Source organism: Mixophyes fleayi, chromosome 2, assembly GCF_038048845.1.
Source record: "Mixophyes fleayi isolate aMixFle1 chromosome 2, aMixFle1.hap1, whole genome shotgun sequence".
Classification (NCBI taxonomy): Eukaryota; Metazoa; Chordata; class Amphibia; order Anura; family Limnodynastidae; genus Mixophyes; species Mixophyes fleayi.
The window spans coordinates 182,637,681-182,655,658 of NC_134403.1; the positions used below are offsets into that span (position 1 = coordinate 182,637,681).

Genomic DNA, 17,978 nt, shown 5'->3' on the forward strand with positions numbered 1-17,978 from the left:
TGTACATAACCACCTGCTTCACTCTGTCCATTTTGGAGCTCTAGATGTAGTGGAAGACTGTCCTTGTGATGGTCTTGCAGACGGCAGCAAGAGATGGCAAAGCTTGGGCCGTGTGTTGCTGAACTTGAAGAATCTCATTGCGCAGCTCCAGTGCTTTCCCTTTGATGGTAAGGTCTCCACAAGCCACCTTTCTGTCTCACAGTAACGAGTCTCTCTTCCCAACACTTCAGGGCTGCTCCCTCTCCACCAAACCAAAATCCAAGAATCTTGATGAAGTCTGACTTGATTGTGAAGGGGAATGCAATGGGGGATGACAGGTGCCACTGCCTGAAGAGCATCGCCTCTGACTTCCCACATTAACCTTTGCCCCTGAAGGTCGGCCGAAGTTCTCGCAGGTCTGGACGAGTGCTGTCACTGAATGCTGGTCAGCACAGAAGATGTTGACGTCGTCCATTTAGAGCGAACACTTGGCTTCTAGACAGTCTGGACCCGGTGCGGTGATGCCTCTTATCTCTGGATTCTACCTGATGCACATCACGAAAAGCTCTGTACAACAAACAAAAAGAAGTGGTGAAAGAGGGCAGCCTTGTCTGACCCCACCCCAGACATGACAGAACAGGGGACAGTCTTTCCAGCCGTTCACCAACACTGAGCTGTAAATGTCAAGGTACATCAGGTTAACATATGAACAAAACATCTCTCCCAATCCAAACCTGCATAAAACCCTACGCATAAAATCATGAGAGACACGATTAAAGGCCTTCTCATGATCAAGACTGACAAGGGCATGGCAATCATGACGACCAGCAGGGCTAGCCTTTGCTCCCCAAATGCTTCAATGATCCTTGGGCACCCATTACCCTGTTGGCGGTTCACTGGTTGTCCTTCCTTGGACCACTTTTAGTAGGTACTAACCACTGCATAACGAGAACACGTCTCAGGACCTGCCATTTTGGAGATTCTCTGACCCAGACGTATAGCTATCACAATTTGGCCCTTGTCAAATTCGCTCAGAACTTTATGCTTGCCCATATATATCCCACCCATTGACAGGTGCCATTGTAACAAGATAATCAATGTTATTCACTTCACTTGTCACTGGTTTTAACGTTATGGCTGATCGGTGTGTATTACAAAACAGCCAGAGAACCATGTAGCAGTCCCTGGGACTCCAGTTGGGGGAAGGGGTCACATTAGGTAATATTTTCCTAGCTGACAGTGCAGCTTTAAGGTGAGCCACCTATAGGAATCTGGTGGCAGAGTTTTGGACTGCATGTACATGTGACCTTCTACAATTATTATAAATAGTGGCCTACTAGCGATTCCTGCACTTAGCCTTATCCTCTCTTTCCGCCTGTACATTGCAGACAGTGTCAACTCTGAGGCCTTGGGGCCTAGAGTGACTGCTTCTTTCGATTTTGCCCCCAGGCAGGGGCGGGCAGGGCAGGGGGGCATCGGTCCCCCGGGCCACTCAGTTTATCCATTGTTAGGGCCGGCCGCCCAGCTCCCCCTCTCCCCCCCGGCTGCACTATAACCTACTTATTACCGGTGGCCGCATCACATGACATGCGATGCGGTCGCCTCAGCGCACAGGCGGGCGCGTCACATGACACGTGATGCGGCCACGTCATTGATGACGCGGTCGCATCACATGTCATGTGACGCGCCCCCCGGGCTGCATCTTGCCAGCCCGCGCCTGCCCTCAGGTCAATCCTGGCCCACTAGAACCATGCTCGTCTCCCCATCATTTAAAATTATATACATATTCAAATGTGCATTTTCTAAGTGGGTTGTGCAGCATGCTGTTTCACAAGTTCAGTGAGTATAGTGCATACAACAAGCATTTCCCACTTTATATGTGTGGGAGCTGACTGACCACATACTGTGTCATCAGTGGTCTGGGACAGATCTACATCTTAGAAGTTAACGGCAGATGAAACCTGTTATTGATTCGCTAAAGCAGAAATGGAATGTGTTTTAGTTTGTACACATGAATCGGCACTTGGTGCTCATCGGTACTTTTTTTTTTACTTTCAGTTGTTAAATGGTTAAAGATGTCGCATCAGGAGAAATTTTCTATAGTGTGTGCTCAGCCTTAATGCACTAATTTATCCTTTTAGCTTTCTGTTGTTTTTAGGCATGATTTATATCATCAGAGTTCTTTATAGTTCATGATTCTGCATATAGCACACATTTGCTCTCCAGATATCACTGCATCAAATGCAGAGAGTAGAACAGAGATATTTCATAGCTTCATAATTATATTTATATGCAACTCTGCTTTATGATATAATTACGTGGCAAAATGTATAAAAGATAAAGCCGTACATTAAGTAAAAGATGCATGCAGGTTTGTATAAACCAATAGATTAGTCACCTGAAGGTGGAAAAGCCCTTTAAATGTTGGTTACTCTGAGAGTTGTTTATTAATAATCTTTGTAGCTCCGAAGTTCTATTCTGCTTATCGTTATGTTGATGTAAAATTGGTCAACTTAATTTGTTTGTGTGGCATTGTATTTGATCGTAAACCTTTTAGTTAAAAAAAAATATGCTTGGCTCCAGTTTTCACACACCTACAGTTTTTCACAACAAAAGGAGCCAGAACTAGCTTCGGCTATAGAATTCTAGCAACAGACATGGAGAAAGATTGCTACTTTTAGAAATAGTTAAAAATAAATGTTGCCATGTTGTAATCCAGTAAGTAAAGAAGCATACAGGGAGTTGTAGTCTTCCCAAAAATGCTAATATAATTTTAAAATGCAATGACCATTAAATTATGAAATTCCTTCTCCGACACTGATCCGTGGATCAGTGACACTAGTAAGTAAAAGGCCTACCTAATACAGTAATGTTCACAGTTTCTGTATAAGAAAGGAACACAAATTGGACACAATTATTTATACTCAAAGAGCAAGTTAAAACCCAAAATCTTAGTTATCTGCAATCCCTGATTCAGTGGGTTCCATTATGCCTGTAACAATTCAGTGCAGAAGATTATATCATGCTAATGGGAAGGTCATGGGGAAGGGCTCTTGAAACCGTTTGAAGACATACCATCCATAAGTGGGGTAGAGAATCTCCTGCACTGGAGTGTTACAGCACTTGAGGTATTGCAGTACAGCAGGTACGATTTTGTGTTTTCATTTGTATTATATTCAAAACTATTTTTTATGTGTGTGTGGAGTTAGCTTTTAATACACATGAAAGGCTGTGTTTAATTGTTCTTAATAATATTCTTGAAGTAACTAAAATGTCTATAAGTAAATTTGTCAACATGCCCTCTTTCACTCCTCTGCAGCAGGTTGCCATATTTAGGGAGACTGTGGGTTACTAACTGAACAGGCACAGATTTGAGTGATAGCTGTCCATAGAAAGGCATTGCTCACATCTGTAAATTTATACACCGGCACATATCCATACTGCAGCTCAAGACGGCTCTGTGAAAGTGTTTTTCAAGTTTTAGAAGAAGTGTTAATTCTATAAATAGTCTCACCCTGTCTTGTTTAAGGAGAAAACATGAATATGCCATTTGGAATGTATTCATATGTGCGAACATATGTAACTCTATACCTGCCTGTTTCCTGATTCTTTAGGTAGTGATGGCGCCACATGAACCTTCTGTTGTGTTTGTGGATAATTACATCAAACTGCTAGCTGATTGCAGCACAGAGACTTTTCAAAAGATATTGGAAATGAAGGTAAGAAGAGTACAGGAAGTGGATCTGACATATGCTGAGACACACAGTTGTAGCATAGCTGTCATGTTTAAAATAACAGCATGCCATTTCCTAACCACATATATGACTTGTATGTGTTATTGAGGATCAGCCTCAGATACTTATGCATTTGCAGCAGCTATATTATTTTGACTGTGCAATTGACATACAGTACACTGTCTGGGAATTTGCCTTCAAGGACAGTCTTTTTTTTATCCTTTTAAATATGTAAAAAAATGTGCAGTCTGCAAAAAATGCATTTATTTCAAATAATCAGACATTTAAACTTGATATGCATATTTTGTGGTTTAAGGTTTTGTTTTGTTCTACTAAAAGTAAAGTTGCAGCCAATGCAATGTCTAAATGTATTACATTTAAAGAAATACTCATGTGAGACAACACATCACTCTCACAGTCAGTGTGGCATTTCTGTACCAGACCAAAAAAAAAATTTGTGTAATCACATACACGAACTCTGCCTACTGCTGTCATCACAGAGGTGTTCATTAAGTTATAACATTTGGAGAAGTCCCCAGGCATTTAGTGCACACTGATATCTATTGGTCATTGATTAATCTCTCTCTCATCCTGCAACTCATATGGAGTGTGAGCAATAGAGCGCACATTTAGAATGCTACTTGCTCACCAAACAGCGCTGTATCCCTCCCTTACCAGCTTCATGTCTGTACTTCTCACTGGTGTAGAGCACTGAAGTGGAGCAGGGAGTTGTCCATAATAAGCATGGAAGTCAAGCTACTTTAGCATACTAATTGCTGGAGCCATAAAGACTGGTTGTCTTTTTTGCTACCCTTAAGTATACAAAACAAACCTCTTCAAACAGGGGAAATAAGTGGTAAAAACCAGAAAACCTATATACATACCTCCCAATTGTTCTGCTGTACAGTGTGGGAATGTTGGGGGAAGGCAAGTGTCTAATGGGCCGACTAAGGCTGTGCTAGACAGCCCTCTGGGGGCATTACCACGCTTCCATCGTGACTTGCCATGCCCCTGTCCCAATGCCGGGGATAAACATGTTGGGAGGTATACTATTAGTTCTGTATTATCTTCTGTTTCTGTTGTAATCTGTTCTTATATGGAAATGAGAAGAAAATTACTTCCCTCAAATTATACATTTTCATCCCAAAAGTCTTTCTTTATGGTTAATTTATACAGTCTAGCTCCTCTCATTAGTTGGTACCAATGTGGCTACATAGCTGCTGGGGCTTCTTATTGGCCAACACATTGCTGTGACATATCCCTCAGAAAATTACCTCTTTTTCTGAAGTCGGGTGCCAATCCGATTTGGCTTATTTTCCCTGCAGCTCAAGGCTTAATGTTACATTCCACAGCTGTGGCACGATCAATGACCACGTTTAAGGCAATGGTGTTCCTAGGGAGGACCCCTCTATTTACAACACAGGATATAATAAGGAGAGTTGTGGAAAAGTGTATATCTACTTCACTTATAAAGCAACTGTTGTCAGTACACAACAGAACATACTTGCCTACTTTTGGGAACTCTCCTTTCAGGGGATATGGTAGGGGAGGTCCCAAGGCCATGTGAGGTGGGCAAGACTATGTGATTCATGTCACTGTGGCCTGCCCTACGCCTCGCATTTACTTGATTGAGCAGCAGAGCAATGATGGCGTTAATCCGGCCATCATGACCTGCCCTGCAGGACCTGATGATGTAAATAAGGGAAGGTGGCCTACTCTACTGGAAAATAATCGTTTTTGGCCTGAGGCAATATTGACGAGAATGTAACCTGTGAACTTATTAGAAGGAAGTGATATTGCTGAGGTACTTCATGTACCTTGTGTAATTTGGCCTATGACTGACACTATTCTGTTGATATCAATGGTTATTTAGTTTTTATTATTACTGTTTATAGGGCACCACAAAAGGTCTGTAGTGCCGTACATGAAATTTACAATAGTATAAAATACATAGACCAATGCAACAATTAATAATAATAATAATAATATATTGTATAAAAATAAATAAAACAAAGTCCAGACATCTACTAATCAGTACTAATTAATAATATACACACAGATAACTTGGTAATGTAGATCAAGTTATTTACTGAATAGTGAGTGAGAGTGATGGTAATGTCCAATGTGAAGTAGGCCTGGGCTCTAAAAAACAGGGCTAAGGAAGCAGGCCTAGAGGAACAGGGGGTGAAAACACTAATACAGTGGTCCCTGCTCATGAGAGCTTACATCCTAAAGGAAAGGGGAAGACACAAATAGGGTGGCACTGAGTGGGGAAGTGGTAAAGGGGCTGATAGGTTTGAATAAAGGAATTATTTTTAGGGGTACACTTGAAGCCTTGGAGAGTAGAGGCTAATATGCTGCTTGCTCTTCTAAGGCAAAATTAAATAACATGTACATGTGGAATCAAACTTTAAATATTGTATGCCCCTCTTAATTACAACTGTGTATTCATCTTACTGTTACTTATCAAACTATTATTATTGTATTCATAATATCATGTAGTACCATATTTTTCTGTATGATTTTGTTATTTAAGTCTCTTAAGCGGCCCGCATGTGAATGATTGCTGCAGTGCTCATATTTCCAGTAAAGTATTTTTAAAGAATTTAATGTCCTTTGGAGATAGCAACCTATAAAATATTTCTGGAAAAATAGCTTATTTTAGGTTTATCCTTCCAGTTTTCTTTATAAAATGTTGTATTATTTTGTTACTTTTAATATTTTAACCTCCTGTTAACAAATGTGATCTGAAACATTACTAGAATGTTTAATTGGAATATGAGCACTGTATGTGTACTTGCTATAAGAACTTGATTCACTATAAAGGTGCGAATTTATACTACAATTTTCCAGCCTCAAGAGCATCATATTAGTACTTTGTGCCATTGGAGACCCTGTGCCTTCCACTATGTTACTCTGTCTGTGGCTTTCTTCTTGCTCCATTTCCCTTCTCTCATCATGACACTGCCCCTGTCACATGCAGCCTTAGCCTCACAAAGTCATATCTGTGAACAGGTCTCTGATTCCCACAATATCAGAACACTTGCCTGAAATATCCTACTAAAGTGAATATTCCAGTCATCTGATTGGCTACAGACCTGGGAGGGACGGTGCTTTACTGGGCCACATAGCAAAATTTAGGTAAGGGCCCACAATGCCACTCTAGCCTATTTTGAGAGGAGAACGCGGGCGCCTTGTAGCCACCTCTGGCTGTGTAGCTACTACGGACCCTGCAGTCGTGGTAGTTCCACTACTGTTAGCCAGTTCTTTTTTTGATTGAAAAAGTAGCTTTATTTTGCATAAAGTACAAAAAAAAACATACGATACGTTACATTCAAGTGTACACAGTAAACAAAGATGGGTGGGTGGGCGCTCCCTAGGTGTGTTTGGGTGGGTATGCTGCCTGCAGGGGTGATACAGAAGGGAAGTTCCAACCCTTCAATCAGGACATATGTAAAGGCGTAGATAACCCCTAGGCGCAAAAAAAACACAGAAAGATGCGCAATTGCTTATGTATTGCAGAGGTGCCGCGAACTGCAAAAGTTTGGGAACCACTGTCCTACACTATATATCAAGTGCTGCACTAACCATTCAAACTTAAACAATATAACATTTAAAGAAAAAACAGTGGATGTGAGTGGGAGGTAGGTGAGAGGGGTAGGGTGGTGAAGTCACTAGGCCAAAGTTTTATTGAGGACAGACACAAAAAGGGAAGGTTGCATAAATTAGGCATGACAATCAATAACACTTCAAACTGTGATAGGGGGTAAGGAAGGGGAGGCACAAACCAAAGATTTTAATGATAAAAACACACAATGGGGAGAAAGAGAAGAGGGCGACAAAAATCAATAATAATCAATCGTCATGTTCTTCCTCAGGACTGTCAAGGGAGTTATAGTCTCTTAGCAGGCTGTGGATCAGCCTGCAACAGTCCTGGATGGTCATCTTCTCCCGCTACAAGATGAGGTGATTCCTGGCAAGCCACATAGCGTCCTTAAAACAGTTCATAAGGCGCCAGGCCTCCTGGATTGCCCCAATGGTGTGGCTCCCAGGAAATAATCCATAAAATACAGAATGGTATGAAAGGCAAGTCCTGGGCACACTGTCCTTAAGTTCATGCTCCAAGGCATCCAACAGTGCCTGTGCAGTTGGGCAGTCCCAAAATATGCTGAGCTGTTTCCCTTCTGGTGATACAAAAGGGGCAGTGAACATATCTGCACAGGTTCCGGGAGTGCATGAATGTCCTGAGAGGCAGACCCCCTGGATAGCCATCCATGCAATGTCCTTATGTCTATTAGTCAGCCTCTTAGAGGCCACATTCTCCCACACGTGTTTGGCTGTAGCAACAGTGAGCCCTGGAACAGACTCCATAATGTCTTTCGTTCTGATGAGCTTGTGGATAGTTGTGGATAGTTTAAGTGTGGCTTAAGTCCCTCCAGATGGTGCTCCCTCACAATTGTTCAACATCCAGCTAGAACCAAGGTGTAGTCCAGTTGTAAGGAAAGGAGCTGTCCCACTTGTCCCAACCAAGGGTCCTCCAAAGAGGCTGGAGGACTTCGCAGCAGAAAAAATTTTCTTTTTTTCGATGAGGGTCCTGCGGATGCAGTTACAAACAAAGAAGGACGGCAGCATGGTGGGGATATCTGGGATCCCATTCCCACCTTTTGAGGGGCTCCTTGTACATGACTGACTGCTTCACTCTGTCCATTTTGGAGCCCCAGATGAAATGGAAGACTGTCCTTGTGATGGTTTTACAGACGACAGCAAGAGATGGCCAAGCTTGGGCCGTGTACTGCAGAACGGGAAGGATCTCGGTGCGCAGCACCAGTTCTTTCCCTTCGATGTTAAGGTCTCTGCAGCTCCACAGGCCAATTTTCTGTCTGTCACCAGTCTCTCTTCCCAACACTTCAGGGCCACCTCCTCTCCACCAAACCAAATTCCAAGGATCTTGATGAAGTCCGACTTGATTGTGAAGGGGGATGCAGCCTGGGGGATGACAGGTGCCACTGCCTGAAGCATCGCCTCTGACTTCCCACATTAACCTTTGCCCCTGAAGCTCGGCCGAAGTTCTCGCAGGACTGGACGAGTGCTGTCACTGAACGCTGATCAGCACAGAAGACAGTGACGTCTTCCATTTAGAGCGAACACTTGGCCTCTAGACGGTCTGGACCTGGTGCGGTGATGTCTCTGATCTCTGGATTCCGCCTGATGCACATCGTGAAGAGCTCTATACAGCAAATAATAAGAAGAGGTGAAAGTGGACAGCCTTGTCTGACCCCAGACAGGACTGAAAAGGGGTCAGTCTTCCAGCCGTTTACCAACACCGAGCTGTAAATACCAAGGTACATCAGGTTAACATAAGAAACAAAACATCTCTTCCAATCCAAACCTGCACAGAACCTTACGCATAAAATCATGAGAAACACTATTAAAGGCCTTTTCCTGATCAAGACTGACCAGGGCCACGTGTGCATGGCGATCTTTGATGTAGTGGACCGTGTCCCTCAACAGCACAAGGCTGTCTGCAATCCTGCGACCAGGAATACCACAAATCTGATCCGGATGAACAATCTGCCTTGGCCAGGATCTTGTAGTCCATGTTCAGGAGAGAGATGGGCCTCCAATTTTTAAGGTCGCACTTCTCCCCCTTGCACTTGCGCTTATACAGAATCATGATCAGTCCCTCTCTCAGAGCAGGAGGCATTCTGCCCTCCACCACCATCTCCTCGTACAGCTCTAGCAGGTCTGGGCCAATGAGGTCCCACAGCGCTACATAGAGCTCCGCTGGGAGACCATTACTGCCCGGGGTCCTACCCGGCCTTAAGGATTTAGCAGCAGAGTGCAGCTCCCCCAGCGTCAGGGGGGAATCCATGGCTTCTCTACCTGTAGGATCAATAGTGTTAGTGATATTTGACAGGAACGATTCAGTCACATCTGTGTCTGTTGTTTTAGGGGAGTAGAGGTTGCTGTAGTAGTCTGTGACGACTCCCCTCTTTCCCCTTCCTGGGGGTGCCGGTCTCGTCCCGCAGCTCAGTCAGGGGCGTGTGGCAGAAGACGATGTGTCTGGACTGCACCAGATCTACTTCATACACTCTTAAGGTGAGATAGGATTAAATTCATATGAACCGAAGGAAAGATAACCAATGTGAGAACTTTATGTAACATGTTTATGTAACATGTCCAAGCACTCCTGACTTTCAGGACATCTAGCACAGTGTAGTATATAAATAATGCAGTGTGTACAGAAAGAGTTCACAGTCTTGGCCTGCACCTTACATTGGGCAGAACACTCAACAAAAATTGGGATTGTCCCACTAGAATCACAACATTTCACACACTTTTCTGCTCTCTCCTACCTGTTCTTGTCACTTTCACCGCCTGTGGCTGCTGGTTTCTTTAGTTTCGGCTTGTCTGGGTCTTGGAATGTTGGTGAGCCCTATTTGGGAAAAAAAAAAATAGGTACATTTAGGAAATTACAATCAGCCCCGGCGTTAAATCAATAGCACCCACGATTAATAATTAGGCCTTCCTCCAGCCCCAACATTAAAATAATAGTATTCCCATTTACTAAATAAACCTATTTCCCTCACGTCATACAGCCCCAGCAATAAATTGATAGTATAAACATTTCAGAAATATACCTATTTCCCGCAACCATCACTGCCATTAAATTCATAGTCACATTTAATAGAGACCTCATTCTCCCCAAACTCACCCCCACATTCAATAGCCCCTAAACCACCCCATCCTAAATTATTAGTCCCCACTATTACATTGCCCCACCATTAACCCACAAACAAAATAGCACCCCTTCATCACCCTGTGCCAAGCTGCTCCCCCCCTTCATCACCCTGTGCCAAGCTGCTCCCCCCCCTTCATCACCCTGTGCCATGCTGCTCCCCCCCCTTCATCACCCTGTACCATGCTGCTCCTCCCCTTCATCACCCTGTACCATGCTGCTGCCCCCCTTCATCACCTTGTACCATACTGCTGCCCCCCTTCATTACCCTGTGCTTTCCCCCCTTCTTCATCCCCCGTGCCTTTTATCTCTCCCCCCACTTCTTCATCCTCCTGTGCCTTTTATCTCTCCCCCCACTTCTTCATCCCCCTGTGCCTTTCTGTGTTCCTCCACTTTTACTTACCTTTCTATTGCCTTCTTTCAACTTTCTTTTCTTCTCTTTTCTCTGTTCTGTCTTCTTTCTTCTGTCTTCTCTGCCACGGCGCTCCTCACGCCCGACATTCAGTGCAAACAGAGGAGAGAAGAGGGACGCTGCGGTCATGTGAGTATTTGTATACTCGCATGATCGCAGCATCAGTATGCCCGGTTAATTAGTACCCGCTCCCTTCCTCTCTCAGCGGCCCTGAATACGTCTGAAAAGTGTGCAGGGTTAACGTAATACGCTCAGTATGTGAGGACTATGCCAAGCAGGGTTATTGGAATTGAAGGATACCAAGGCATATCAGTCCAAAATAAACTATACAGAGTGTTTCTGAGGTTGGTGAAACTGGTACTAATGTTGCTATTTTTCTAAAAGCATTCCCCACAAATTCTCAACAAAACTTGTACACATTAATAATATCATTACACCACTAAGTCAGGTAAAGTGCAACACAAGGAAAAGCATTGATTTTGACAATTTTAAATTTTAGTTGCGCTGTGTCTAATTTCTAAGGTGCTGATTGAACAGAGCTGTGGGTCACTGCAATTAGCATCTGTGTGAGAAATGAAATGAACACACTGTTTGCACCTTCCATTACCAATTTTGACAATGTGTGAAGAGAATTTTGTGCAGCACTGATGGGGTGGGTGGGGGGATGACTTCTTCCAAACTCTGCTCAGTCTGGTCAATGCTGCAATGGATCCACAAGGGGACACTTCACAATTCTGCAAGCAAGGGGTATTGACTGGACATAGCTTTTAATATGGTGAGTGTAAGTTACTGGTGACTTATAGCTCGTGAGTGCAGGGACCCATTCCTATCTAAAAGCTTGCTTAGCTTACACTGGACAGCCTTTTAGTGAATAGAGTTAGAGTAGTTACAATATTTTTTTAATCTTACAGTTTTCTTTTCAACTAATTAATAAGATTGATGGCGTAAACTAAGCATGCTTCAGTACAGAATATCATTGCCAAGAAAATGGCCAGCCTTTTGAGAGAGAGTAAAATATAGAAATATGACTAAAACAAAGTATGTCCATTTAACTGGTATCTGCGACAGTTAGTGCATGAAAGTGGCTGTTTGTTGGCAGTTAGGTTCTATAGAAGTGCCATGGAAATGAGGATCAGAAAGTATGTGCTTCCTAAACTGCAAGTGATTATTAGATGTCTGAATACTGCTTTCAGATGTGTGCATGATAGGCAGTGAGTGCTGTTGGTGGAAGCCTGCATTTTGAAAACATCTGCTTGCTGATAAATCTTGCTTATTCTGCCATTGTTAGATTGCTTTTTAGAATCTTTTTTTTGTGGTGGTCATCAGCAAAGTTAAATGTAGAATTAATTTAAACACAGAGGCCAGCCAAAGTACATACATATAAAGTAGAGTATAGTACAGCTTGTTTTAATGAAACATGCATTTTCCATTTAATCATATACCCTTTCATTGTAGATCTAATGGTGTATGCTAGAGGAATCCATACTGGTCTGTAATTGCAACAAGATTTTCTACCTTTTTATAAGGGCTTAATAAACTGTAAAATGGTTTGCTTTAATTCAAGTAACACAAAAATAATGACACACGCTGGTTGAAATGGAAATTTAGACTAAAGCAGTAGGAGAAGTGCTGTGTATATATAGATATATATAATATATATAGTATGTGTATAGATAGATATAGATATATATATATATATAGATATATATATATATATATATATATATATATATATATATATAATATTATATAATTATATATAACAGTCCAGCTTTTGTGTTGTCTTTCATAAAACTTGAATGACTTTCAGGGCTCATTCACGTATATACACTGGAAAATGCGTTAAAATGAACACTTGCTTTAGACTTGTTTTAATTATATGTTTTAGGGGTAGATTTATCAAACCTTCTATAAAGTAAAAGTAGAGGTGTTGTCCATGGCAACCAATCAGATTCTAGCTATCATTTATATAAAACACTCTAGAAACTGATCGCTAGAATCTGATTTCTTGCTATGGGCAAAACCTCCACTTTTCCTTTATAGAGGGTTTCATAAATCTACCTATTTTCATGTGTTAAGCTTTACCTATACAATGTATTGTACTGTAGTGGTATTAATGCATGAGAAATAGGTTGTTGCATTCTACAATTTTAAGCATGGTGTGGGTATGGTGCAATTGACTATTATTGTATAATTTTTTTAATGCACTTTTCATGCATTTATTAACATGGAAAAAAAGTGCAAAAAAACAGATTAATGAGCCATTGATTACCTTTTCTCAGATTTTCACTTAAAGTTCTTCCGGGACACACAGGCTTGTGGAACAGCGCAGAGTGAGATTACTGTAATGGGATAAAGGGACATTGCTTTTTCAATTATGTTTCTTGCCTTGTATGGCCATTCTCACGCAACAAAATAACAGATTTTGGGTCTTGTTCTGTATTCTTATGGTACCCATTTTCCACTTGCATGCTGCATGCACTTCAAGGTGCATTTTTCTTGTTCCATAACATTACAATGGTCCAAGCTAGAGAATCTTGTCTCTATGACTCTTCTGTTACTCTCATAAATAAACGGTTTACTTTGCTGCATTCATGAATACCATTGCCCCGTTTTATGTATCTGATTCCAGGAGATATGTAAAACAGTATTGTTAAAGCACTGACATACATAGTTAAAGCTATTCTGCCTTTTACAACTCTTTCATGATCTTTTGTATTCCTGTGTCCAGGGCCTGAAAAGAAGTGAGCAAAGCAGCATGCTCGAGCTGTTTCGACAAAGGCTCCCAACTCCTCCTTCCGGTGCTGATAACAGTTCTGCAACTCTGCAGACCCCAACCCCTGAGCAGGAGTCATCACGAATACGAAAACTGGAAAAACTCATTAAGAAACGGTTATAAACCAACTATTGAGACCTGTGGACTTCACAGTGGTGTCTCAGCAGTGTTTAAAGCAAGTCTGGTGTAACACTTTAACAGCCACTCTGTTTTGTTGCCACATCCGTTTTAATCAATAGTTTTATGTGTTGACTGTACAGGAATTGAGCTACTGAGAACATATTGGGTCTGACTGAATGGTATGAGTTTGTCTCTGTCTAGACAGAACATATCTTGATCAGCCATTCCCTCAAGCATGTTAAAAACACTGCGAGGGAGTGATGTGGTCACGCAGAATTATTCCTCCTAATTTTTCTATTTAGTTTTGCCTGGGGCTTGTATGCAGGCACATAGCTGCGAGTCCTGTCTGTTTAAGGAGACCCTTCTGTGTTTAACCACTAAAACACATTACAGGTTCTAGCATGAACAAACATTTGTTAAAGTGGTATTGCTTCATTTTGCCTACCTAATTGTTACATAAAAGTGAATGCCACAACATACAGTTTTGCTCTGTCAGTGAAATGAATATAAAAACATAAATTTTGCACTATAATAATGATAGAACTTGGCTTAGACTTAAATAAGTCGCCCTGTTCGAACTGCAAATATTTTAATCCTCTTCAAGGGACATATAGTTTCTGAAATCATATCCCACAATAAAAATAATAAGATGCTTCGGGAATTATTGTTAAAACTCTGCTGCCTTCTGGTAGAAAAATAAGCAAGTATATGTGGACTTGTGAACTGGGTATTTCAGCCGACTTAGATAAATTCAGTCTGGTCTCTTATATTGCACTGCTTTTCCTATTAACTGCAATAGGGCAGGTAGCTGGGACATTTGTTTTTTACATTGATATAACAATGTTGCAGCTCTACTCGTGATTAGTGTAGCAGAGGAGTTTATCATGTTAAATATTTTAAACCCTAAGGGAGCAGATAAAAAAATTATAGGTGAATATGAATTTAAACGCAAAAAAAGATGAGTGGACACCCCTTTTAAAGTTTATAACTTGCCCGTTGCTACTGGCACCTGGTTTATTTATACCAAAGTGTGCTGTAATTCAGTGTGTTTTTGTACTGTATTTTTACCAAAAGTACATATTATGCTAGTTGGTTTAACGGTTATGATGAGTGATCTGCACAATACTCATTTTTAAAATTGAGTTTTATGTTAAAATTACATGACATTCTCCACATGCATCCCTGTTTTGTTTTGTCAGCTACACCCACTGTCTTGATTTGAAGGAGAGTGTAAGTTGCTCCACTGTCTTAGTTATCAGCTGAAGATACACATTTAATTGTCTTTGCCCATTTTTCATTTTCACCAGCAGGTATTCATCCACAATTTTGGTTGTTTTGCTTTTAAAGCGTATTTAATGAAATGTAGTAGAATTGCCGCTGCCTGCTGTAAGAAAAGATGATAGGGTCACAGTGCACCATCAGCATTATTTCAGTCTCTCCTGATACGGTTCTTGATGTATACTGTATCAATTACTTTGTTTATAATTATGTCACTGCTCTGAGTAATGCAGTGGATGTGTTGCAGGTGAAAAAGAGACATGTATATGGATGCCTTTGATGTATATTTTATTTTGCAGGGAGCTAGGGAGTGATTAATATGAAAATCCATACAATTTAAGTAATTTGTAATAAATAACACTGGATTTTAATTTAGGATGTTTAATGATTATTTAATGGCATGTATTTTTCCAATATGCCAGGCTGGCTGAAAGTACAAAATATGTAAATGTCTAAAATAATATGGGACTGTAGTAATGTAATTATGAATACGTTAAGTTATTAGAAAAAAAAATACCTTTTCTGTCATTCCAAATCTGGGTTCTAAAAATGTAAACTTTTGAAACTGATTTTTTCCTTTATTAAATCGTGTTTGTGCAGATTGCTTTATACAATAGTAAAATGCCACAATTTATCTAAAATATGTGAAAGTACAACTCTTAATAATATAATACTACATCAGATGTCCACTCATTTTTTTTTTTATTACGGCCCCACTTGTTGAATAAGATGATTTTCAAACACTGTTGTTCATTTTCTACCGCTTGCGGAGAACTGCAATGTTGTTGCAACAAAGTTTAAAAATAAACATTAACAGTGGTGACTGACTGCTAAATTGTGTTGTATTTAAGAAGAAGAGGAAGGAGGGGGGATTAATACTCAGTTTTGTTGATTTCCAGTAGGCAGATTACAAGTATCTTTTAAAGGTTCATGCTCACAAATATAATTCAGTCTGTTGATGACTCATTGCAGTGGATACCCTGCTTTTTTTTTACCCATTATCTGATGGAAACAGACCAAAACTGCACATACCTGTGAATGTATCTATGTAGGGTGCAGTTTAGCTCAACCATTCATTAACATAAATAAATGCAGTTGAACATGAGTCCTAATATGATATTTTTCACAAAGAATGTAGTACAATTATAAATATCAATAATTTGCAAGTAAGCATATTAAGTGGTATGTGTTAAAGTGTGTAGTTTCCTTTTGACTGAGGGAATTGCAAACATCTTGATAGAGTTAATTTTATTAAAATACAAAAAAATATAATGTACTTCACCTACCTATCAAGAAATAATGGAAATTATTTTGTGTAGGCTTTATATTAGCACAAAACACTAAAGTATTGAACAGCTATCACTAAGTTACCTATTCCACTCAAAATGCTGTAGATATTTCTAGATACTGTTTGTATATTAGTCATAAAGTAATCATTAAATCCTGATATGTAATAGGTTAATGGACCGTTGATCATCATTTTTAGGAATTGCATTGCCTTATGCACCAAGAAGTTGTTGAAACATGGGTTTATCTAATAAAGGTGTCCCTTCAAAAGCATTTGTTGCTGTATTGAAATATGTGATACATTTAATGTCCTTATAACCCTTTTTCTCAATCTGTGTTAAAATAGTAAATCTTTTTCTTAAAATTTAAACTGGTCACCAAAACATGTTAATGTGCAGCTTGCAGAAATATCTCTGGCGTGGGCTATGTATGATTCTTGCCGTTTGCTGAAATGATCTCACTGTGAGCATTCATCATATATAGATATATGTAACAACATATTTTGGCAGATTTCAAAGCGGAACTCAACTGTTATAAATACATACATATTTCTTAGTAAGGCATATCTGATTTGATGTTTCTGCCTCCTAGGCGGGGTTAGATTTGGACTTCTTTCTGAATTTGGAGTTTAAGTGCTTTCTGGTATATACTGCATTTCTAGTATATAAATAAGCCCAGTGGGAGGCTCAAAATAGGTCCTTAAAAGCAGTGCCTTAAAAATAGGAATATTTTAACATCATACATTGTATACTGCCTTTAACCCTTTCACTGGCCATGGTCTGTGCCAAACTTGAACTTCAGGAGGCCACACCATTTTTTGCTACACCAACCATAGATTTTTCTCCTCAACCCAAACATATGGATTATTGGGGGGAATAGATATGGCTTTTGTGCCATAATCAAGTAAATATATTTAAATTTCTGGAAACTCAAATGGCAAAGAAGGCTTAAAAAAAAAAAGTAAAACCTCACAACTGAGACCCGGAAAAAGAAAAATATCAAAAAAAGAACATTAATGAACTAATGACATCATGCCCTCTTCATTTAGCTTCTTCATAACCCCATGCTCTACCACTGAGTCACTGTGGCACAGCTGACCTATATAATTGGCATTGAAACTGTTGACGGAGAATTGCTGTTACCTTAACTACTGTGGAAGTACTGTACTTTATGTAGTATTTGGACTGCCTGACCATTTCTTTAAGAAGGCCCATGTCTAAGCATCCTGGCATTTCTGAGCTGACAGAGATTATAAAAGTGTGTGTCTAGGCCTCACTTTGTAAATGTTATTTATCGTGTGTCTGCCAAACTAGGGTCCTGGCGATCAGTGAGTTCACCTCTTCGCCAGATAAAGTAAAGCCGGGTACAGACTACAGAAAATTACTGCAGATGTAATTTCTCTAACGATTTTACCAACGACTGAAAGTCCCAATTTATGTGTACACACTTAGACAATTTACCATCCATCAAATCTGTACTCTTCATGTCTCATAACCATCTGCTGAAAAGATCATGACAGCACACTCTTTAGAAATCTGCCTACACTGCAGGTCGTGAGTGTATACATACTTCCACATTTGCCTGACATCTTTCCATTGTTGATCGTGATTTTTAGAAAGTTTATAAAATTAAATTAAACCATACAATGAGCTT

At 40.4% G+C, this 17,978-nt stretch overlaps 1 protein-coding gene across 1 annotated transcript in view; it reads left to right on the forward strand.

The window, feature by feature from the left end:
- VPS53 (VPS53 subunit of GARP complex) overlaps window positions 1-15,873 on the forward strand; it is a 147,462-nt gene extending 131,589 nt beyond the window's left edge. Inside the window, exons 21-22 of the mRNA XM_075195055.1 lie at window positions 3,594-3,698; window positions 13,596-15,873. Of these exons, the coding sequence (XP_075051156.1) occupies window positions 3,594-3,698; window positions 13,596-13,763 (273 nt within the window). The 3' untranslated portion in view covers window positions 13,764-15,873. The remainder of the gene's footprint in view (window positions 1-3,593; window positions 3,699-13,595) is intronic.
- The last annotated feature ends 2,105 nt before the right edge of the window (window positions 15,874-17,978 follow it).